This window comes from Python bivittatus, unplaced genomic scaffold (assembly GCF_059951505.1).
Source record: "Python bivittatus isolate LINGU-HERP-01145 unplaced genomic scaffold, Pbiv_v1 ctg000110_np1212, whole genome shotgun sequence".
Classification (NCBI taxonomy): domain Eukaryota; kingdom Metazoa; phylum Chordata; class Lepidosauria; order Squamata; family Pythonidae; genus Python; species Python bivittatus.
In genome coordinates this window covers 175,461-199,892 of record NW_028277045.1, presented here as the reverse complement: position 1 = coordinate 199,892, position 24,432 = coordinate 175,461, and the positions used below count along the sequence as shown (strand labels likewise).

General features: G+C 45.5%; 1 protein-coding gene, 1 long non-coding RNA gene and 1 gene segment (V, D, J or C); all 3 read left to right on the top strand.

The window, feature by feature from the left end:
• The first annotated feature begins 397 nt into the window (after positions 1-397).
• CHCHD10 (coiled-coil-helix-coiled-coil-helix domain containing 10) lies at positions 398-5,151 on the top strand. 2 transcript variants are annotated; one of them, XM_015890851.3, is made up of 4 exons: positions 398-560; positions 2,442-2,667; positions 3,776-3,926; positions 4,902-5,151. In XM_015890851.3, exons 1-4 carry the CDS (start codon positions 514-516, stop codon positions 4,919-4,921), a joined length of 444 nt encoding a protein of 147 aa, XP_015746337.1. In that variant the 5' UTR covers positions 398-513; the 3' UTR covers positions 4,922-5,151. The 2 variants fall into 2 exon arrangements, with proteins under 2 accessions (XP_015746337.1, XP_007443117.1); XM_007443055.3 differs by having other exon boundaries at positions 401-560; positions 2,439-2,667.
• A 9,215-nt stretch (positions 5,152-14,366) lies between these two features.
• Positions 14,367-18,701, top strand: LOC103055173 (uncharacterized). The gene is made up of 3 exons (XR_015795435.1): positions 14,367-14,443; positions 15,026-15,870; positions 17,083-18,701. It is a non-coding gene; the product is annotated as an uncharacterized LOC103055173 (long non-coding RNA).
• Positions 18,702-22,103: 3,402 nt separating this feature from the next.
• On the top strand, positions 22,104-24,150 carry LOC148216409 (immunoglobulin lambda variable 4-69-like). The segment is given in 3 exon segments: positions 22,104-22,149; positions 22,312-22,587; positions 23,734-24,150. Coding segments are annotated over 3 exon segments (639 nt in total).
• The last annotated feature ends 282 nt before the right edge of the window (positions 24,151-24,432 follow it).

Below are 24,432 nucleotides of genomic sequence, written 5' to 3'. Positions count from 1 at the left end.
GGTGGACTTCAACTCCCAGGATTCCCTAGCCAGCTGTGCTGGCTGGAGAATTCTGAGAGTTGAAGTCTACCCATCTTAAAGGGGCTGACATTGACAAACACTGATTTGGGGATTTTAAAGGGTTAAAAAGGGAAAAGAGATGGCACTTGATAGAAGAGCGGAAATCAAAATGCTGTTTTTTAAAAAAACTTTCTAATTTTTTTTTATATTTCAATTGTAAAGTTCTTTCAAATGAGAAAAAAGACGTCAAGAAAGGAGGATTAGATTCGGGAGAGTTTGAGGTCTGTGGGTCGCTCTACAGTTTTCCTAGCTCTACGCGACCAAGAACGGGCGGGGCGGGCCAGGAGCGCCTGGGATGGCCCCGCGCTTGCGCAGGAGGGCCGCCCCGGCCCGCTGGGGCGGTCACGTGGGGGGGTGTTCTAGAACGCCGCTGCGTCACAGCGGGGCTCAAGGAGATTCCGGGCGTCTCTCTGGCGGAGCGGAGCCGGTGCAACCGCAGCGTCCGAGGCCACCATGCCCAGGGGCGGCCGCAGCGTGGGGTCCCGCCCGACTGCGACCAGGTACGCGGGGGAGCGTGACCCCCTTCCCGCCCAGCTCTCCGGGTCACCTTCCGAGAAGGGCACGAGCCCTGCTCCTGGCCGGGGGCCGCCCTGCTGCCCCGGGCAGGAGCCCAACGACTTCTCTTCAAAGCCGGAGGGGAGGAAGAGCGTTCTGTGCATGCTCAGGAGCCCTGTCTTTGGCGGCACGGGGGTGGCTTGTATTTCAAAGGCGCGGGTGGATTTTCAGCCAGCCTCAAAGCCGTTGGGGTTCTCCCTGTCTCCTGGGTGGGAGTCTCAGTGATCCTTCCCTGCGAGGAAGAGAGGCGGGGGACACTCTGTGCATGCTCAGGAGTACTGCTTCCTGGGTTATAGCTGGCTTTATTAGGACGGTAAGGCCATACAGACCGCACTTGGAGTAAAGTGGGGAAAACAGGCAGGCAGTTGACCAAATACTTTAAAAGAGTGGGATAAAAATTTAATGATAATATTAATGGCGCTGGTTCTCCTTCTTTCCTTGGGAGGGCCCTGGTGGTTTTTTTTTCCCCCAAAGGGAGAGCAAAAGAAAAACAGTTTATGCCTGTTCAGGAGCACTGAGGTTTGGATCATAACTTACTTGGTTAATGCATGTTATAGGTCCTCCCTCCCCCCCCCCCCGTTTGGGACTCAATTGCTATAAAGTTCTCTTCTTTCTCCCCCTTGCCCCAAATAAACCTCACGTTGGTCTCCCTGCAAAAGCCTCTTCTGCACATTCCTGCTCTGCATGGCTGACATCTCCAGGTCCTTGTTTCTTGATTTGATATGATCCCAGCCTGCATTTTTACAGGGCTCAGCCTGCTCCCCCTTCCTCTTTTTCTCCACAACAACCATCTTGTGAGGTAGGTGGGGCCGAGAAGGAGAGCTTCTGGGGCTGAGGGGGGCGTTGAGCGTGGTAAAGAAGTGGGCTTTGAGTAAAATAAGGTGGCAAAAATAAGGCTCCATGAAGCATCCGAGCAGACGGATGAGTGTTCAGCCGTTAGCCTTGCTGAAACCTTTGGCCTGCGTGTGTCACGCTCTCTTTCGTTGTGGGAAGGAAAGGACACGCCTCACCACGGGCAGCCAAAGATCTGAGAGAGGAATGTCGATTGCCAAATCTCAGATGGAAACTTATGCCCCAGTTGAATTCTTGCCCGTTTGCTGGGTGACCAAGATGAGGCACCTCAAGGTGACCCTTTGGGTGGCTCTGTTGGGTAGAATGTCCTTTGTGCAGGAGGTTTGGAACAGGAGGGGAACCCTGGTCCTGGGTGGGTGACAAGTCCATATAAGAGGAGATGTGTTAATCCACCCTTGCTTGGTTCTGGAGGATTCAGCCAAACAGGAGTCTGGAGGAGAGGCCAGATGAGAAACTGTCCATATGCTGTCCAACCAAGAACCACGGTGGGGTCGCGGGGAAGATGCTGGGCCAAGCAGACCCAGGTTCTAGTCTGCTCAGCCATGGAGACCCCCTGGGGGACTTTAGGCCAGCTTCCCTCTCTCAGCTCAACCTACCTCACCAGGCTGTTGTTGTGGGGAAAAAGTGGGCCAAAAGAGCACTCCACACGCTGCCTGGAGCTCCTGAATGGAAGGCAGGAGAGAAATCCAAATAAATAAAGCTGGTGTAGAAAACAACTCAACGTAGCCCCTGATGAAGAGAAACCCACAGAAAAGGAGCAAAATGTAGGGCGTGGGATGTCCCTCCACAAGTCCTGATTATCCCTGGCTGGATGGGGATAATGGGCTGTGTAGTCCAGCCCATCTCACGGATTCTCCTTCACTTCGGATGGGAGATAAGAGCTGATGGATGTTCTACCACATGGTTCCAGCGCTTCTCCTTCCAACAAAGGGGACAGAAACTCACCTCCTCCTTTTTTGCATCTGTCTCAGCAGTTCAACAGCTTCTCATGCTCACCCTCCCGCTCCTGCTCCTCCTTCCTCCATGGCTACGCCAGCCCAGCCTCAGCAGCCGGGCTTGATGGCCCAGATGGCAACCACAGCAGCGGGTGTGGCTGTTGGCTCCGCCGTGGGCCACGTGGTTGGCAGTGCGCTCACGGGGGCATTCAGTGGCGACAGCAGCTCCTCCGAGCCGGCGAAAGCAGCTAGTAGCCCTGCCCAGGTGAGGCTCCAATAAATGAACCCGAGGCTGGGTCCCCAGAACACCTGTAACCAAGTCCGGTCCAGACCTGGCGGTTGTCTTGAGTAGCGTTCATGAAGTCTGCTTCGGGGGATCATCCCAAAGTGGAAGTTGTAGGAAAGGTGGATATGGGTACTCCTTCACTTAATAGAGAGCTGGTTTGGTATAGTAGTGGGAGTGCTGGACTAGAAGTGGGGAGTCCCATGTTCTTGTCCCCCCTCAACCACAGAAGCTCCCTGGGGGGGGTTGAGCCAGTCCCTCCTGCTCAGCCCAAAAGCCAGGGTGGTGGAGTAGTGGAGTGGAGAACCACCAGATCTTTCACAATTTCCTAAATGACATAAAGGTGGGAACACGAATCCTGGTGGGAACTCATGGAACAGATGGAAGGAGTGTCGACATCATAGGCACTTAACTACCCAGCAGTGAGATTTTTCCCTCCTGGATTATCCTGACATGAGCCGTGCAGACCCAGAGAAACCAGGATTCAGCAAATGGCAGCTTCACATATCCCAATCCAGACACTAAAATAAGCTTTTCAGCTCCTTCCTGCTGCTCTTGCTGGAGCTATGACTTTGTGGAAAAGCTACAGGGACTTCCAGGAAGCACCATGTTACTGGTTTCATCCTTATTGGGAATCTTCAGATGTGGGTAGCCAGATGTTATTCTGTGGGGTTCAAACCCTCGACTGAGAATTGGGCTCACAGATCTTTGCACTTTGGATGTCTGTCTACACTGCTTTAGCTGTATCTAGATCTTGGTGCTCAGCTGTTGCAGGAAGAATGGATGTCTGGAGGTCACACATTTCCAGACATGGAGATTAGGTAGCAGGCGATGAGAAGACTTTGGTCTGAAACTCTGAGTGGTTAATATTGAGAAGGATGGACCTTTTCCATCCAGGTCTTTTCAGATATTTTGGACCACAACGTCTACTGTCCTAACCCTGGGCTATGTTGGTGGGACTTACAAGAATCTGAAAGGGTAGTTAAATTCAGTGCATGGCTTATCTGATACAAGTCAGCTTTTTTATTACTGTACCACACTATCTGCACTTAACCTAGGAGATTGAATGTCTGTCTTCTATCATCTCTAGGATTCCAGGCAGATGCCAGTCCATCAGCAGCCTCAGTATGGACCTTGCTTGTATGAGATGAGGCAGTTCCTGGAGTGTGCTACTAACCAGAATGACTTGACCTTGTGTGAGGGCTTTAATGAGGCCCTGAAGCAATGCAAGCAAGCCAACAGTGAGTATTGCCAATGCAAACAAGCCAATGGTGGGGGGAGAAAGGAAGCCTCTTGGTGGGTCTGGTTGCATCACGTTTTAGGAAGAGGCATTGGTGAGCTGCAACTGAACTTCATCAGATACCTGGAGGAGCTTGACTGATGGGGGACTTCAATTGGAAAGAGGCTGGGCGTGGGAAGAAGTCAGGGGGGTTATGCACCTGCAAATTACATTTGAGACAGATCGCAAGTCCGTTATCCACTGACAGCTGTAATTGGTGATAAACCCATTGTGTTTCTGGAGACCTTCTAAGGTAGCCTGGAACCCTTAAATGAATGTGAGTTGAGCAATGGACCTGCTGTGGAGGTTGAAATACTCTGAGTATGTGATCCTTGTTTTGAGTCCTGATATCAAACATGGGTCCATGCATTCTTAAGCTCAAAGTCTGGCCAGCGTAGAATCCAAAGAGGCGTTGCTGGCAGATCATGTTAGAGGAAGAGCGCGTGAAGGCACCTCTAATCTTGTCTGTGTCCATCTGGGGGCCTGTGATGGTTGTGCTGTTGGTGTAAATGTGGGAGACCTCCTTGCTTTATGAAACATCTTCAAGGGAGGGCTATTTGTGAATCTTCCAAGCCAAGCACTCTTCCATAGATCAGCAGTTTTAGGGCTGAGCTATGTACCAGGAATTCCATGTATATCTCAGGTAAGTTGCCTTCTTAGCCTCTATTCTCCCCCCACCTGGTGCTTGCAAAGCAATAATACATTAGATGTTCATCACCGACCAGGTCTTTAATTGTCCTCCTTCCTTCCCCCTCTTCCAGTTTCCCAAACAAAGACCTGAAACGTGAGAACTCTGCTTTACAGGGCAGAGAATCCATACACCTGATGTGTCCATCCTTCTGTGTAATTCAGTGCCCTTTTCAGCCAGTATGTCTCCATTGCTTTTATGAAAAGGTCTTGCACATTGAACCCAACTTGTCATCTCTTTCTTTTGCAGGTGTGACTTCCCTCTTGTGAAAAAATGAGAAAGGTCAATTCTGAGCAAGGAAAATAACAGAGGACCTGGATGTGGAAAAAACTGAACCTAAGAGGGACCCTGACTGGGAGAGAAAGGCAGAGAATCTGATCAGCTCAATCAGTTTTTCTCAGTTGTAGATTTATAAGCAAGGAGAGGTTTGAAATGCAAGGATAAATGGATTTTTGTACAGAGGAGAGTCAAATAAAAGCAGATGGTTTATTTAAAATTAGTTCCTGAGTACATGATTTTGTTTGCTTCAGTCCATACATATCTGGCCAACATGTAACGATTCTTTAAAAGGGATTATATATAACTAGCCAGCTGAGTTGATCTGGTAACTGACAGAGTGTGGAGAAGATTTCTGGAGGACACATCGAGTGGACTTTTCCCCAACCTGGTGTCCTTTGGGCAAGGTGGATTACAATGCTCATAATTCCATCTGAAGGGGTCATGCTGTTTAGAAAGGAAGAGGATTATGGTCCAGCGCCTCTGGAGGACATTAGCTTGGGCAAGGTGGATTCGACGTGGCTGCTTCCTAAGATTTTGGTAGACATGTTGGGTTAGTGAATTCCATTCCAAATCACTGCACTGCATACAAGCGAGCCATATGATGGCTTAGCGTGAGCTGTCAATCCAGCTGAGAACACCCTGGCATTCTCCTCCAATTTTGCAAGATTTGGGAATTGAAGATGGTGGGCTTAAGATCTCAGTAACCAAGAGTGGACAGTAATGGAGCTTAGAGAGGACTGATCCACTTTGGCACGTGGGTTGGAGCAGTGTTTCTCAGCCTTGGCAACTTGAAGATGGGTGGACTTCAACTCCCAGAATTCCCCAGCCACGAAAATAAAATCAGGATGGATTTGCAGTGAAAAGAAATAGTTTCTCTTGAAGGCTAGTTTAGAAGGGTAGCAGATTAGATTAGAGGAGGAGCAGTACTAGAATTCGGCAGATGTTAACTCTCAAGATCCTAATAAGGTCAAATGGAAATTTTATACATGGTCCAAGACCAAGCCCAATAAAAAATCAGCATGCAATACAGTAACTATAAAGGAAAAAAAAATTAAATGGTAACATTCTAAAGACGTGTTTTCAGCTTTAACTACTTTAAGATATGTGGACTTCAACTCCCAGAACTCCCATGGCTGGCTGGGGAATTCTGGGAGTTGAAGTCCACCCATCTTAAAGTTGCCAAGGTTGAGAAACACTGGGTTGGAGGTTCTCAAGTCCTCCAATAGATATTTTCTGTTGTGGAAGAGAATGGTGATTGTCGATGTGACCAGGAGGAACAAACAGATTGGTAAATGCTGAACTCTTTCAGATGTGGCAGGTGACCGTGGGGGTGGAAAATAGATGTTCAGCTTAATTGCATGAGCCTTGCTTGTCTTAATTTAGACCTTAGCTTGTTACATAAAGCACTCAAGGTCATTCGTGTCAGGTTAAGTCTGCCGATGCTGACGTGGACCTTGGAGATTAAGTTACATTTGCAGCCTGCCAAAGGTGATGCAACCAGCTAGATGACAGTGCTTGAAAAAAGGCTTCCTGGTTTAACACACTGTGCCTCTCTCCATTCCCCAGATTAGGGTTTGTAAGTGGTTATTTGGATAATTCAAAGAACCAGAAGTGCAGGGAAGCAATGCAATTTTGGGAAGGGTGCCGAAACCTGTAGAAGATCCTTGATGGAAAGGGAAACATCTTCCTACTCTTGATGATCAACACAATTTATGTTTGCCTCCCTCTTTAATGCGCAAACATTTTGGAGGCTTTCATGTTCAGACTTAACGTGTGTCACTTCAGGTATTTAAACATTTTTGTGAGAAAGGGGGATGCTGGGAATTGCATGTTACTTTGAAGGTTGAAGGGATCTGGGCACAACGGGATCGCCTTTCACTGTTTTTCCTATACAGTATCACCTTTGCTAGTGTTTTTTACTGATTTGGGAAGTGATCATTATTTGCAAATACCCCAAGGGCTGAAGGTCTTTGGCACCCTCCCTTTGTCCAATCGATAAAAGTTCTTCAATTGCAATACACTCCAAGATCACCATCTGGTCTATAATTGGTTGCATTTAAATGTGCCCCACGCTTGACATCAAATCAGCATTTTTATTAGAGATTGACACCAATCTCTTGCAAGGCTGATTGAATATGACCCTGCTTGCATCAACTTTCCTGCCTCTGGGGCTTCTGATAAGCAAGGGCTTGGGATAATATTCTTTTTTTGCCAAAACTGCAAGCTTCCGCTGCAAATTATTCCCCTTGATTTGTGGGTTACAGCTATTGGATGCTATTATGAGGGACAGCGGGATAGATACAGGTTAAATTAATTGCACTTGGATCTTCTTGAAATGGGCAGGGTTTAAGCCATGATTAGTTGGTCCCATTATATTATCCTATACAATATTCCCCCATTGAGTCTGCAATACCCAAGTGAACCACGAGGGGGCGGTTTGTCCTAGAATATAGGAAATTGGCCAAGACAAGATTAAGACACAATCTTAATGGTGTTGCTTTACTACTATTTGATTCCAGGTAAATCCTCTCATCTAAAATGAAAGTGAAAGTAAGAAATGGATTTACAAAACCACCTATACATTTCTAAGAACTACTCGCAGTTACATACTATTTAGCATATTCCAACTCGATCAATAAAAGAACAGGATATTCTTCTGCAGAGCTTTTCAGCTCCTCTCTGTCGCTATTGCTGGAGCTGTGACTTTGTGGAAGAATATATATTTTGCACAGAAATGGTTCCAACTCCAAGTTCCAAGTCCTTCTCGTCTTTCTTGTCCTACCTAAGGGCAAGAAGCAATGGGTGGAAGCTCGTCAGAGGGAGATCCAACCTAGAAATAAGGAGGAATTGCCTGACAGGGAGAGCTATTCAGCAGTGGAACAGCTGGCCTCCTGGAGTTGTGGGTGCTCCATCGCTGGAGGTTTTCAAGAAAAGATTGGACAGCTGTTTCTCCAAGATGGTGTGAGGACTCCTGCCTTGGGCAGGAGGTTGGACTAGAAGACCTACAAGGTCCCTTCCAACCCTATGATTCTATGATTCTATGACTGATTCTATGATTCAATGATTCTGTGTCTCTATGATTCTATGTCTCAATGATTCTATGATTCTATATTATGATTTTATGATTCTATGACTGATTCTATGATTCTATGATTCTGTGTCTCTATGATTCTATGTCTCAATGATTCTATGGCTATGATTCTATGCTTCTATATTTCTATGACTGATTCTATGATTCTATGATTCTGTGTCTCTATGATTCTATGTCTCAATGATTCTATGGCTATGATTCTATGCTTCTATATTTCTATGACTGATTCTATGATTCTATGATTCTGTGTCTCTATGATTCTATGTCTCAATGATTCTATGATTCTATATTATGATTTTATGATTCTATGACTGATTCTATGATTCTATGATTCTGTGTCTCTATGATTCTATGTCTCAATGATTCTATGATTCTATATTATGATTTTATGATTCTATGACTATGATTCTATGATAGTCATAGTCTATGACTATTTCTATGGCTGATTCTATGATTCTGTGTCTCTATGATTCCATGTCTCAATGATTCTATGGCTATGATTCTATGATTCTATATTTCTATGACTGATTCTATGATTCTGTGTCTCTATGATTCTATGTCTCTATGAGTCTATGATTCTGTGATTCTAGGCCTGGAGATGCGGTAGCAGGTCATGGGGAGATTTCTGCCTGCAAACTCAGAAGGATGCTCTTAAATTTCCAGAGCACCGGGTACAACGGCATCTCACTGTTTCTGCCTTACCACCAGTGGTGTGCTGGTAAGTGTTTAACAAGAGGGGGGCACTAGCTGTAGTAGCTCGACTCTATTTTCAGCCAGCTCGCAAAATTCCAGAAAAGTTAACAACGGGTTCTCGTGAGCCAGTATGAGCTGGCTGTAGCACACCACTGGTTGCCACCCTTACTAATGTTTTCCTACGGTTTGGAAACGTGATTGTTATATGCCAACCCCCCAGGGGTTGGAGTTCATTTGCATTCTGCTTTGGTCTGGTCTATAAATTGTTGTATTTAAATGTGCCCCATGATTGCCATCAAATCAGCATTTTTATTAGAGATCAATGCCAATCCCTTGCAAGACTGATTTTTAACATGACCTTGCTAGGATCAGCTTTCTTGCCTCTGGGGCTCCTGATAGCAAGTGGCTGGGGTAATATTCTTTTTTTGCCAAAACTGCAAATTATTCCCCTTGATTTGTGGGTTACAGTTATTGGATGATGTCATGAGGGAGAGTGCGATAGATGCAGGTTAAATTAATTGCACTTGGATCTTCTTGAAATGGGCAGGGTTTAAGCCACGATCAGTTGGTCCCCCTACAGATTGATGGATGGACAGAACCCATTCATGCAGATGATGCTTTGGGAAGAATAGACCTGGCGAGGGACTTACAGCATAAAGAAGACCCAAGCTAAAGAAAGGCCAGGAAGGGGAATGGAAACGTGGTGGGTGGGGGAGAGGAGCTGTCTGCCCTTCAAGGTAGGCCAGGTCAGGAAACAAAATCCATGAATTTGACGAGCACTCAACTTTATTGATGTAGGTCAGTGTTTCTCAACCTCGGCCACTTTAAGCTGTGTGGACTTCAACATGCTGGCTGGGGAATTCTGGGAGTTGACGTCCACACAGCTTAAAGCAGCCAAGGTTGAGAAATACTGATCTAGGCTAACAAAATCTTGAAAGCTTAATGGAGGTTTCTCTTCCTTGGGAGTTAGGGTGAACCCAGTCTGTGCTTCTTCTTAACGCTTCCCTTGTTTCCAGGGCTTCAAGCACATTTTGGTTCGTGCAGACCGTCTCCAAGGTCATCTCTATGGCTCTCTATAAGAGCAAATAGCACAATTGTTTCCAGTTTCTAGGGTTGGCTCAGCTGTAATCGTAAGTTATATGGCGCTGGAGTATGATCCAAATGCTTCCCAGGAAAAGTGAGTTTTGGGGAGGAACTGAAGGTAGGAGGTTCCACGGACGTGTTTGGAGTGGCAATTTAGGCATAACAGGCAATGAGAAAAAATTGAGGGAGTTGTAGTTGTTATCCCAACAGGACCAACGTGCAACTTGCTGTCTCTATCGCTTGCTTAACCACGTTTCAAAGGATGGAGTCAAGGACTCCAAATCCTCAGCATCATCTGAAGAACCTGTTGCAGAAAGAAACAGCCTGGGCTAATCTGTGTGGTGTGCTTGTTGTGTTCCAACCACAGGAGATACAACAACCTCACTCATCCAGCCTGTCTCCGTCTCAGCATTCCTGGGAAATGCTGCTCAGATCTCTTGCACCATTTCCAACGGCAACATGACAACTTCCATCATATCCTGGATTCAGCATAAACACCCAAACACTCCAAAATATCTTTTGTATTATAAAAATAAGTCCATTCAAAGAATAAAAACTGGTGTCTCAGAAAGATTTGCTGCTTTCAAAGATGTCACCCTTAACACCTGTTATCTAACCATCTCTGGAGTCCAAGCAGTGGATGAAGGCACTTATTATTGCCTGACTTCAACAGGGCCAGAATAGCACTGTGCTACACTTTATGGATTAATGAGAATAAAACCCTACTTCTACCCCATGGGGAATTCATACTCAACAACTGGTAAGAGGCAGCAAGCTGGCTGATGGATTCAGCTTAAGGTTTGAAGATGTTCTCCAGCTTTGATCCATAATGCATTTAATTTGGGAGGCCCAGTTAGAAGAACTTTTGATGCATATTTGTGGCTGGACAACAAATTTGCATTACAAATCCTCCTCCTTCATCTGTGGCTGGATTCAATGTTCTTACTGTAACAGGTGGAACTGTTGGGCTGGATCCAAACTAGGGTAATTGCACATGGTTCCTGTTGAAATGCACAGGGTTTGGGTGAAAGATTAGCGATCAGTTGGTTGAGTCTGCCAATCTACAGAGCACTTTCAAAAGAGTAGATTTAGCAGGCCGTTCCCCAGGGGCCTTACAGTGTAAAGCAGACCTAGGGATCCAAGAACAGATGGAGAAAATGGTTATAGGAGCAAGAAAGAGAAAGTTATACAACCACTTTCAATGTTAGCATCCAAAGGTATCTGCAAAGATCTCAGCCTACTTCAGACAATGGGAAACTATTTGTGTGTGATGGTGCCTCTATATTACCATACTTCTTATTTGTGGTTAACTGTCATTCAGACCCAAGGAAACCACAGACAGATATTTTTGCTGCACCTGTCACCTCTTCCCCAGGGAGGAAACCTTTGTTGATCTGAACATCTGTTTGATTCATTCAGCCTCACCCACCTCAAGCAAAGAAAGTCACTGGAAAGGCTTGCCACCAGGAGGAGCTCTGAGATCAAGAAATAGATCCTGGATATTCAGAAGGAGAAGGAGGGTCACTTGCTGGATCCAAAGTTAGGTTCCTGAGCTTTGGGAAGATCTGAAGGAACTGGTTGTCCATTGTCCTCTTTTCGTGCTGGGGTAAGGGGTGTCTGCTGCATGGAGCTATAACATGTTCAAGAATCCAAGTGGGCTTTTGGCTGCCTTTTATACTAGCAGCACAGGGGATCCCAACAGGATTGGCATGAACATCTGGAATTCTTGTCTCTTTTCAACTCCTGTTGAACTTAGGCTTCCACAATTTCTTGTGTTTCTGGCTGTGCTTTTTCAGTGCAGTTTGTCAGACTTAAGGTTATCTTTTTAAAAAGTTGAATGACAAATACTTATTCTGATGCACAGGTCTTCTCCAGACATATTCCTCTTTATGGGAAGTTGTACCGATTTTTTGCAGACCATTATCCTTATTACAATGTACATGTTTTCATGGGAATATATGCATTTGGGATCCCATTTGTTACCTCATGCACATTTTTAAATTCCTGGACGCATTGCAAAAATGGGAGCACTCTGAATGTCATATGGAAATTAAGTTTCAATGCAAGATTTGGTGTGACAAAGTATTTTTGTCACTGATTTTCAAAAAACAGGGCCTTTGGTTCCCTAAACAATTTGAATTCAAGTTGGAGGGCTGTTGTGTATTCCTCCACAAAGTGTTCCATTATAAGAGGAGAACTACATTAGTCTATAGCAGGCAAAATTCAGAAATCTGGCTAACTCTTCCATTGCACCCGAGGAAGTGAGCTGGAAGTCACAAAAGCTTATGCCTTTAATAAAAAGTGTTAGTCTGAAAAGATGCTTTCACTCCTTTGAATATTTGCCAGTCTAATCCCAGCACGTTAAGGAAATTTGCAGGCAGGTTGAAAGGCAATGATATTTCATTTTAAATTCCAGACTTGGGAGAACTTTAGAACAGCTCACTTCAGTGATGGGGGAAAGATCTAATAGTGTTGAAAAGCAATCTTGAACATTCAAGATTGAGGAACAAGAAGGAAGAAAATATGGAGGTAGGCTTGTCCTTTCTACAGCTCAAGATGGCCATGGGTAGTGAGAAGAGGGTTTTCTTCTTAAAGTTAGAATAGCATAAAAATAATCAAATTAACAGAGAAAAGATCAAGGATTTTATCATTTCCATAACAAATGAAACTTGGAGGGAGGGTGTTCTTCTCCTGCACTTTGCACAATCGGGAGATTTTTAGATCCAACCCCTCCTCCTAACAACAGAGACCAGAGGTGGCTCTTCAACTCCTCATGTACAATTCCAATAAAAGTCTCTGTGATTCCCAACCATTTCTTCAGAGATCTGTACAGTAATACAATAAAGCTCATGATACCCTCCATCTCTAGCTGACGATGAAAGAAATTAATACTGTAGGGTGTTGCACAATAACCTGTTACACTAGAATGCAGGCAGGTGTAGAGTTGAAGCTGAAACTCAGATCTGTTAAGAAGGAAAGGGGGGAGAGAGAAACAGCTGATGTATCTCTAAGTTGTCAACGGGAAAAAAATAAGTTAAATGCATTTAAATGATGTTTGGAAATCAAACGGCCTAGTGGAGATCTGGGGGAAACCTGTCCATTTTCTGCCCCATCTGAAAGGGTGGGAAGGATAATTTCAATGTTAATACATGAATCTACCAGCAGGTTGGCTCTTCCCTTTCTCTCAGATCAAGATAAATTTCCCCATCATTGTGCCTACTTCAGGATCTGTTGGGAGGTGGAGAAAAAGAGGTGCATGTACAATGAATATTTCGGTTTTAACATTCGTCATTCTTAAAAAAAAAATGTGAAAAGGGAATGTACTGCAAAGGGAGGACCTTGTAAAGATGAATGTGAAGTTCAGGTCAGCTGGAGAAGAGAAGCATGGGTTGGATGATCCCCCCAAGGAATTAAGGAAGATGAAGTTGGGTTCTCCAAATAAGTTAAGGAGAATGCTACCAGGGACAAGAGAGGGACAGGAATGGTGTCATCTGGAAGTGTGTGGATCATCTGTGAAGCCACTTGGTTGCTGTGATGGAAGACATGAGCGAGGAGGTCCAAGGTCATAGGGCGGGGGAGAGGAATCCCAAGCGTCTCCTCAGCCCTCAACCAGAGCATGTGAAAGTGAAGAGAAGGAGACGGGCACCACCCTAAGGAATTCAGAGCATTTAGTTGCTGTCATCGGGGATTAGAGTGAGTCTGGCGAGATTCTGTCTAGTAGGTGTAAGCTAATAAAATAACTGACCTGTTCCTGAATTGTCCTGCTGAGTTTCTTGGGCTGAACCTGACATCAGTCTCGCCAGACTCACTCTAACCCCTGATGACAGCAGCTAAACACTCTGAATTTCTTAGGGTGGGGCCCATCTCCTTCTCTTCACTTTCACACGCTCTGGTTGAGGGCTGCTTGGGATTCCTCTCCCCTGCCTTATGACCTTGGACCTCCTCGCTCATGTCTTCCATCACAGTTACTTTCAAATCATCAGTTCAGTCTGATCATTTGAATCGTTTTGGGAATCCGGTTTGATGCTCAGTTTAAAGTATTGTATGAGATTGATTCGGTTTCCCAAACCTTTTGGAAGATCTGGGTGCATCTTCCTAGTTATCCAGTCAGTTTTGAACACATTGCTGTGATGCAGATCAATCCCGTCTGCCATTAGGAGACTTAATGGAATGTGTTTGAGCTGAAGATCCCAAGTGCAATGTTACTCACCTCTAGTAGCAAACCTGTGCAGGAAGCAATGTGAGGAGAATACAACTAAAGCCTCAGTAGGAGTTAATTAAGGAACGAGGGTGACTTTTTAAAGCAAGAGCAAAATGAGAGGAGTCCCTGCTTATGAGAAAGAAAACTCAGGGTCCATAATAGTAGTTCTATGCCAAGAATATAATTTCTAAAGCTATTTCTTTCACTGTGCTGGCCAAAAAAAAAACCCCCTCATTAAAAAACAAAACCTTTGAGCAAAGTATTTATCCCCAGAGATTCAGCTCCAGGAAGGAAGTGCGGATTTGCATATAGGACAACTTTCCTAGCCCTCCCAAGAATTTAAATGAGAAGAATGGGAGAACTCTGCTCAGCTGCTCTCATTTCAGTTCATCACTATGGCTCTGAACGGCTATGGAGTCATCATTGTCTTAGTGTCTTGCTTTGGTGAGCATTGGGGGGGCTTCAGTTGAGTTCTCACTTGTAGAGGCACATTAAAAAAAAATCTGAGTTCTTTTGGTCATGGTTTTTGCTGTTGGGAAAATAAAAGGAGGAGCCCTTATCTATACTGTTTTGAGTTGTAAAAATTAAAGGCAGGATATCAATCTAATACATAAATAAAATCTTAGAACTGAAGACAGGGTGGTTGAAGAATGCCTCTGGTATTTTCAATAGGAGGAACTTATGTTTTTGCTTTATTCAAACTCTCTAAGCTTTCAACCATGGTCTTGGACCAGCATTTCTTCCAACTGGCTTATTCTAGCAGTGAGAAAAGTTGACAGGTTTGATTGGAATGGGGCCCCCTTTGAAATGTAGTTGCTTTTTCATGATTTTGCAAAGAATATCACATTCTCTCAGAAAAATGTTAACAGAGAGGAAGAAGATGGACACATTGCTTTCTTCTTCCCCTTCCTCTCCTCCTCCTCCTCCTCATCCAACAACAACAATTATTATCTTCCATCTACAGTAACACAGGATTTATCTGTAGTCTTGTAAGATGGGAGGGTGACTTAATCTCATTTTTCACAGGTTTCATCTCCCAGGCTCTGGTGACTCAAAGTGGTCCTGTTTCAGTGGCTGTTGGACAAACAGCCACCATCACCTGTACTCTACAAGGAGTGGAGTTTATCAGCCCTACTAACCCATCCTGGTATCAGCAGAAAGGAGGACAGTCTCCAAGGTTGCTCATCTACAAGTCCAGGGAAAGAGCTTCCGGGATCCCTCAACGTTTTTCTGCAGACACCTATGACAACAATGCAAAGTTGACCATTTCAAGCGTTGAGGGTGCTGATGAAGGGGATTATTTCTGTGCCATGTGGCATAATGATGGGCTACACACTGTTGCCTTCAGATGCAGACCTGAAACAAGAGGTTTCTGGGCCTGAAACAGAAAGTGGATGGGAGTAAACCCACATTCTGCTTCTATCCTTCTGAATGTCACATATAGGGTATTTCCTGCATTTGGCAGAACCCTTTCACTGTGGAAGAGGAGCATTCCAGATCCTGTCATCAGTTCTGTGGTGCCCTGGGGAGTGGAAGGGGGATATTCCTCTGCTCTTCTGGAATCCCTGAGCCATTTTCTGGTTCTGTGGACTCTTCCTCCAATTCGGCCACCTTGTCCATCTCCAACATTCAAGCAGAAGACGAGGTTGATGATTCCTGTTCATCTCATGATGGCAGTGGGCCGAGCACAGTGATTCAACCCAATGGAGGACTGAGACCAAAACTTTCTCATCACTGTTGACAAGCTCCACTTTTTATCACTTGCAGATGGCTGACAATAGGAGTCACTATAGACAGCAATTTTCAGTAAAAAAACAACAACCAAGGTCTTGCGATAGAAAGTGAATTGAATCAACTATGGAAAAAATGAAGTGAGGATTGAAAGCCCCGGCCCTGCTCATTTTCTGTTATTTCTTAGTGTTTGATCCATGATTTCATTCCATAACAGTTCTCCTCCCCAAACATTTATTCAGGGGTGACCTAATCACCAGTCAGACCTTCCTGCCTCCTTTCCCACCAGTTCTGGCCTCTATGGCTGTGCAGTTAGCAGAAGAAGGAGAGACGTTTCCATAAATTGTGACCTTCCCATCACCATCAACCCAATGATTCCTTTTAGGTGGACCATGGTAGCCATGATCTACTCTAGTTACACCACATTCGCCTCATAGGAATGTTCCCTGTCCTACAATTGGCGTTTCCCCTTGATAGCAATCAACCCTTCTTCTCCCATGGAGACTATGCGACATCTCTCTCCTCCCCTCCACCAACTCGGATTCCACCTCTTTTGCAGTATTGCTCAAGCGGCCAGTGCAGGATTGCAGTCCTTTGCATGTGAACATGGGGAGAAACGCCTGCAGAAGTCCACTTGGGTTGCGATTGTGCTGAACTGGGGAAAGATGCAGTCTGTTGAGGGCCACCAATAGGCTTTTCTTGAAATGGGAGAGCTCTGTCAAACAGCCAGTAGACGGGAGACAACACATCGATTCAGGTCACTTAATGGGTGTGACCGCATGATGAATCTACTTTGGTGTGGGCTTGTGGGGAGGGGTTGGTGCTTTGCATGGGACCTGTACCTTTGCTTTTCGCACATTGTACACTCACCTAGAAACAGGTCGCTTCTCTGTATTGGGGGAAGGGAGCTGCTAGTTCCACCCCCTAACTCCACCCCACAGGGGAGTCTTGAAGATGAGATCTTATGCAAACCACCTCTTTTACTTGTCAAAGAATGGATGGGGGGGGGGGGGAGGCTTAAAAAACCAATAGATGGGAATAATATTTGCATGATTTTGCAGCACCCCCTTGGGACTTAATTTAAGAGTGGATAAAGAGACAACCTAGAGGGAGCGTTGATTTCAGAAGATCCCTTGTTGCCCATTTCTCTGCCATGGCCAAAATGTTTCTCCTCCTCCTCACCTACTTCACTGATAAAGTATGGCTTTCCTATGTGGAGGTGAAATGTATTTTGGTCTTCCAGTGCACAACTCTACTTTTCTGGATATTTTATCCCTTTCTTGCCCCCTTATTACTTTCCTTAAAGATGATACAATGCAAATGGATTTCCCCCCCATTTCTTCCACCTGCAGGTGCCTGGGCCCAGTTCACCTTGACTCAACCACCATGGAAATATAAGAAGAGATCGAAAGCTAAGGAACTATAGGAAATCTGCATGTTAATCTGCTGATATCATCTCCATTTCTTAAGGACTGGCTCCATTTCTTTCCATTGTAAGACGCAGAACCCGGTGTTTCTGCTCTCACTAAAAATTGCTCACTGCAGGCAGTCCTTTTGCCAGCTGCCTGCACCAAAGCAAAGTGAAACTTCCTAGCCGGGCAAAGACACCCTCTCAATTTTTGTCTCAGTTCTCCATATGTTTCCCCTCCCCCATCCTTTCTTCAGTGGGTGACCTAATCATCTCCAGGACTTCATGCCGCCTCTCTTGCCACTTCTCTTTAGGATAGTCCGAGTTTTCAGGATCCGGTCCAGGTTGCCTGGGACAGCCCTTCCCGCCTCTAATGCTGTGCAGTGGACTGAATCCTCCCTCTGAGTGGGGGATTGGAACCCCCTTCCCCACCCCATTGCCTTCTAGATCTGTTGAATTAATGTATGGACCACCCAAGAATGCTCCAGTTGCTGATGATGGAATTTTTAGAAGAAAAAGTGCAGAGAGGCCAGATTGGGGAGTCTGTTGCAAATAGGATTAATGTATATGAGCAATACATAACCTGAGAATGACAACGATGAAGTAAGCTTGTATACTGCATGACTACCAATGGTCCTGGGCCTCTCCCAACAGTCAGACAAAAAACTATAATCAATTCAATACAAGAGAAGCGATGGGCTGCACAAGGAAGCAAGGGGTCTCACTCTCCCTCGCCAAAGGCCTGGGTGAAGAGCCAGGTCTTCATGGATCTTCTAAACAACAGAGTGGGGCCACCTGGGTCTCAGGGGGAACGTCTCCAAGAGGGCTGGTGCTGCGATGGAGAAGACGCACTTCCAGGGTCTCGATAGATGACATGGTTAGCCGGCCAGATGCTAAGGTGTGGGAGGTAGAAACTGAGCTCTGATTGATGATGCGGTACAATAAGCTGAACCGCTTACCATAGCATGATATGGCCTGGCACACTACATACATCACTGTACTTTTGAACGGTGATGATAGGAAGTACAATGTGAGATCCCATCAGAGCCCAGCAGGTGCCTCCATCGTTCCTTTCCCGCATGAGAAAAGAACAACAACAGAAGCTGCTTCTTTCAAGGCATTCTCCCTGACCTCCTTTTGAAGAAGACCATGAAGTGATGCCTAAGAGATGCTGATTCCCCCCCCCCCCCCGCTTGGGCAAATGGTGTGGCAGTAGGGTGTGCACAGAGCAGGGGACTTGGAGAAGAAGGTCTTCAAAGTATAACCCCGACATTCATGATTTTTGTCTTGGATGTTGGTATGAGTGTGGACAGGAATTTGCCTTAAAGAGGAGCAAATCTCCATCAGACAAAGGCAGTAGGGAAGTTTTGTTGAAGTCATTGTCAGGATCTACGCAAACCAGAACCTTCAATTGTTTTTATTTTGCTTTTATTGCTAACCATAGATCAATAGTGAAATACTGGGAATGTTATTCTAACCGTTTGCTTGACCTGCCATAAAAGGGGGGAAGAGGAGGCCAGGTGCCGTTATCTCTATCTTGAAACAGACATCCAAGGCCAGGAGGTGTGAAAAGCAGGGCAAGGCGCAAAGAGCTGCAAGCAGGAATAGAAACATAGAAGGGGGGGGGGGGAGTTGGGCTTAAAAGGACAAGGCTTTGCTATGTAGAATTAGACTCAACAAACTATGATGCTGTATGCTTCTCCTGAATAAAGAAATCTCTGATGGAACTTTTGGTCTCCAGAGGATTTACTGAACTTTGGGATTGAGTGTGCAGACTCGCAGTCATGACCTTCCGTCGCATTCCTCCCACTAAAATGCTGACGGTCATTCACTACATCCTCTGCCTCCCCTGCATTTCTATATGCAGCCTCCTCTGTCTTGGTCTTCAGATGGCAGGCAGAGTGGCCTCCTTTCCATATGAACAGAGGGGGAAAGGACACAGGACACAATGAACGGTCTGAAGAAATCTGCCTGGTATTGGGCTGGGTTGAACTGGGGAAAAGTGCAGGTGGTCCATCGCTGCCCAGCAGATTCCTGTTGATAGAAGTTGAAAACTGTCAAGCATCAACTGTGTAGGAAGTGTTCACACAACACACTGATTCAGGGGCTTGAATGGATATGAGTACATGCTGCATTTGGTTTGGTTTTGGGTTTTTAGGGGAAAGGGGGTAATATTTTGTGTGAACTCAGACGTTTTGGCTACCTTATTGCACATTGCAGAGTGAGAGGAACATTCAGTGTGTTTTGGGAAGGCTCCCATGGAGTTCCATCCCCTCTCCCAGCCCTCAGGGGAGTCTTGCAGATGAGATCTTATGCACACCACCCCTTGTCTTTGTCTCAGGACTGCAGGAGTGTGTGTGTGTGTGTGTGTTAAAAAAGAAATAGACCGGAAAAAATATTTGCATACTTTTTCAGCCACCAGTTCTAGAGCTTAAGAGTAGAGCGAAGGGGGCAACCTAGAGGGAGGATTGGTTTCAGAAGATCCGTTGTCCATTTCTCAGCCATGGCCCAAATGTTTCTCTTCCTCCTCTTCCTCCTCACCTACTTCACTGGTAAAGTATGGCTTTCCTAGGAGGAGGTGAAATGTATTTTGGTCTTCTAATGCACAGCTCTACTTTTCTGGATATTTTATCCCTTTCTTGTCCCCTTTCTACTTTCCTTAAAGTTGTTACAATGCCTTTCTCTCTGACACCGCTCAGTTGTATTCTTTCCCCATTTCTTCCACCTGCAGGTGCCTTGGCCCAGTTCACCTTGACTCAACCCCCTTCTCTGTCAGCATTGCCTGGAGAGACAGTCAGGATCACCTGTAGAAGGACAGGTGGCAGCATTTCAAGCAACTATGTGAGCTGGCATCAGCAGAAACCTGGCAGTAGTCCTCTCACATTGATCTATGGGGATAGCAAGAGACCTTCTGGAATCCCTGAGCGATTTTCTGGTTCCGTTGACTCTTCGTCCAATTCGGCCATCTTATCCATCTCCAACATTGGAGAGGAAGACGAGGGTGATTATTACTGTTTAACTGGTGCTAGCAGCGGGCAGAGCACAGTGATTCCACCCTATGGAGAACTGAGACAAAAACTAAGAAGGTGTAGAAGTCTTGCTTGAACACTTCACTCAACATTGCTTGCAGGGGGCTGACAAAAGGAGTGCACGGCCAGACATCCCTATCAACATCATAGCCACTGGGCTTTGCTGGGTTCGGGTTGGGTGAATGGAGGAGGGAGCTTGGAATGGTATCTTTAGACCCTTTGCATGTTGCTGGAATAAAAGATTGCTAGGAGAGAGCGATGTGTTAGGTTGGTCCATTTCTAAGCAGGTCTACTGCCCTTCCCAATCAGTGCTCCACAGATGTCCATAAATGGTCTGGTTCAAAAACGTGACAGGGGAAGTTGGAGAGGAGATCCGTCCTTGGGGTCTGCAGCTCCTGGAAGCAGCCTGTGGAGAGCCCTGGAACTGCATCAGAGACATGAAATGGCGCTGCCTCCTCAAATAAGAAATGAAGTCCGTCCCTGTGAAAAACCTCCTTTGCAGAAGTGCAGGAAAAAATTGTCATACTAATAGAAGAATGATAATAGAACAAGGTAGAGAGGTGGAAGATGCTGAGATTCTTTCCAGTTGAAAGGAATCTGCTCCACCGGACAGAGTTAGCACTCTCCCCAGAGAACACTAACGCCATGTTTAGAACGTCCCTCCATTATAGAGAACTGGTGTTTTGGAAAGTGATGTTCAGGAATTCGGTGGGTAGATGCTCCATGGAAGCCAAGAAAGCTGCTGGCGGTTGTCCTTTGAATAATACTGTTGAAATATTTGGGAAGACAGAGTAATGTCTCAAGGTCATCGCTGATTTTTGTCCTTCAACAGTGTGGCTTGTCATCCAGGTCAGTCTGCAGCTGAATCTGGAGCCCCCAAGACAAACATCCAAATTCCCCTGCACTGTTAGTAGCTCAAATGCTGTTTACTGATTTCCACAAAGATCCAAACAAGCTCCACAATATGTGCAAAGTGGTGGCTGTAGCCAAAAACAAGGAATCCTACAGCCGTTTACGGATTCCCATGAGGAGATCATGGAGCATTTGACCATGACCAACATCCAGGGTGAAGATGAGGCACAGTGCTGCGGATTGTGGTTTGGTGACACATTTCACCGTGGTCAACTTTCTTGGGGCGCTGTGATACAATCCTTCTTCCTTCATTATCAGAGGATTGGAACAATCAACATAATTTGATCTTGCTTGAGCTGTCTGAACCCAATAGATAGAACCATAAGGAGAGCTGTCTCCATTTGCCAATGAGGGCCATTTATCTAGTAAAATCTCCCTTGTTGAGAAGAGAGGTGCCATAAGCTGGGATGAAGCCATGCTAATAAGCTGCCTTCAGGGCAGGCACCTTCTGAAGGTCAGGATCATTATTTGGAGAGTGGAAGGATCTCTGTAGGTGAGGAACAAATGTGGGCAGGATTGTTTTAGAGTTAATGGGGTTCTAGTTGGTTTTGCGCAATGGCTTCTTGGTTTGTCATTGTTTGCTTTTTTAAAAAATCATCTTAAGGCTAGTTTAGGGGTTCTATTTAAGTTGCATATTAGCTTTTACATGCTGATCGAGATGAGGTAGAACTACATAATTACATTTACGCATAAGCATTTCCGGCTGACATTCATGTATAAAGTAGGGCGTTTGAAGAAATTCAGAAGTTCCCTGGTCCACAACAGGTTGGTGAGACTTTAATGGAGACATTTGAAGTCCTCCTCCATTTCTCAATCTCCTCTATGCAAATAGGTGCTAGGATCATTGGCCAAACTAGAAGACCTCATAAGGCTTTGGGGGAATACAATATTCAGGTAGAACCAATCAGTGCAGATCTCATTTGCAGGAAGGGGCCAAGCTGGGGCATTTAAGGAAAGGAAAGGAGAAGATCACAGGAACTTTATAATTGTCCATCCTAAAGGGATATTCCTTAGAAAGTTCACCATGGGGTGGGCTGTGGTCTTCCTGGCACTTCTCACTTACTGCACAGGTAAGGTACAGAACACTCAGTCTTCCTGAGGGAAGAGAGGATTTGGTTGTGATTCTCACAAGAACATGGTCTCTTCAAATTATATAAGAGCATTGAGCAAAGAATGGGCATCCCTAAGATGGTGTTTTTTTTTCTCCACCTCTCCCCTTCCCCCTTTTAAAGGCATCGACTGTCAGATGGTTTGGACTCAACCTCCCTCCAGTTCCGTGTCCCTGGGAGGGATGATTACGCTGTCCTGCACAACAACGCAGAGTAGCTACAATATTGGCTGGCATCAACAGAAATCTGGAGAAGGCCTTCGCTATGTCCACGCTAGTGGTGGCTACAATAGGGGAGAAGGGATCCCAGATCGTTTCACTGCCACCAAGTCTGGCAGCACAGGATATTTAACCATCACCAACGTGCTGGCTGAAGACGAAGCAGATTATTACTGTGAGAGTATGGGATCCGTGAGCATTTGAGCATCACCAGCATCCAGGGTGAAGATGAGGCTCATCACTCTAGAATGTGGTTTGGTGACATATTTCACAGTGGTCAACTTTCTTGGGGTACTGTGATCAAATCCTTCTTCCTTTGTCATCACAGGATCGAAAGAAACCAATATAATTTGATTTTTGCTAGTTGTCTGAATCCACGAAAGAGAAATATTAGGCAGATCTGGCTCCATTTGCCAAAGAGGGCCATTTGTCTAGCAAAATCTGCCCTGTTCAGAAGAGAGGTGTAAAAAACAAGGATGAAACCACCCTACGATCTGTCTATCAGGACAGACGCCTTCTGAACGTGAGGATTGCTTGGCGTTTCTGGAGAGTGCAGGATCTCTGTGGGTGAGGAGCAAACATGGCCAGGTTTGTTTTAGATTTAATGGGGGATCAGAATGTTCTGCTTTGCTTTGCACAATGGCTTCTTGGTTTTTCTTTTTTTGCTGTTTTAAAAATTATCTTAAGGCTAGTTTAGGGATTGTTTAGAAATTGCAGATTAGCTTTAAAATTGCTGATTCAGATGAGGTAGAACTAGATAATTACATTTATGCATAAGCATTTCCGTGTCAAATTCATGCAGAAAGTAGGGTGTTGGGAGAAATCCAGAAGTTTCCCTGGTCCACAACTGGGTGGTCAGATTTTAATGGAGACCTTTGAAATCTTCCTCCATTTCTCAATCTCCTCTATGCAAATGAGTCCTGTGATCATTGGCCAAACTAGAAGACCTCAGAATGCTTTGGGAGAATGAAATATTCTAGTAGAACCAATGAGTGCAGATCTCATTTGCATGAAGGGCCAAGCTGGGGCATTTAAGGAAAGGAAAGGGGAAGAGCTCAGGAACTTTATAATTGTCCACCCTAAGAGGATCTTCCTTGTCAAAGTTCACCATGGGCTGGGCTGTGGTCTTCCTGGCACTTCTCACTTACTGCACAGGTAAGGTGCAGAACACTCAGTTTTCCTGAGGGAAGATAATATTTGGTTGTGATTCTCATAAGAACATGGTCCCTTGAAAATGGCTAAGAGCAAAGGAAGATGCATCAGTTTCACAGTATTTCTTTCTTTTTCTCCCCCCACTCTCTAACTGCTTCTCCCTTCCTCCTTAAAGGCATTGATTGTCAGCCCACCTGGTCTCAGCCTTCCTCCAGCTCTGTGTCCCTTGGAGAAACAGTCACCCTTCCCTGGACAACTCAGAGTACCAACAGGATTAGCTGGCATCAACAGAAATCTGGAGAAGGCCCTCGCTTTGTCCACTGTGATGGCTGCAGCAGCAGGGGACCAGGGATCCCAGATCGGTTTACGGCCACCAGGTCTGGCACCACAGGATCTTTAACCATCACAAATGTGCAGTCTGAAGATGAGGCAGATTATTTCTGTGGTAGTTGGAACAGTGCAACTAGTATGTTGCACGGTGGTAAATTCTGATGGGGAACTGTGACAAAAACCTCCACTCTTCCTTTCAGGCTGGGACAAGAAGGAACATACCTTGGCCTGTGGCTGGGGACCCTTGAGCTGAAGAGATACGAAAGAGACTCCTGCAGGTTGGTTTTCATCCTCAAAGGACTATTTCACCCTTCAAGGACTCATCCCTCAAGGAGATCAGGCAGGGGAGCATGAAACAAAAGAGTTGGCTTTAGAAACCCCATTGCCTGTGGCTCCACGTTGCTTCCCGATTGCCAAGGAAGGATCTGCTTTGGAGAAGAAGAGATTGACAAAGGGACCACGGCCCAACCCATTCCTAAGGGAAGAAATAGAGAAGTCCTTCCCTATTCTGATTCCTGGATCTCCTTAGTGTGAGTTGAGATGG

Bases quoted from the DNA above. Each gene is read 5' to 3' on its own strand.
- CHCHD10 (XM_007443055.3), top strand. From the start codon at position 514: ATGCCCAGGGGCGGCCGCAGCGTGGGGTCCCGCCCGACTGCGACCAG. The intron at 561-2,438 runs GTACGCGGGGGA...CATCTGTCTCAG, and splicing joins TCCCGCCCGACTGCGACCAG to CAGTTCAACAGCTTCTCATG. The intron at 3,927-4,901 runs GTGAGTATTGCC...TTTCTTTTGCAG, and splicing joins GCAATGCAAGCAAGCCAACA to GTGTGACTTCCCTCTTGTGA.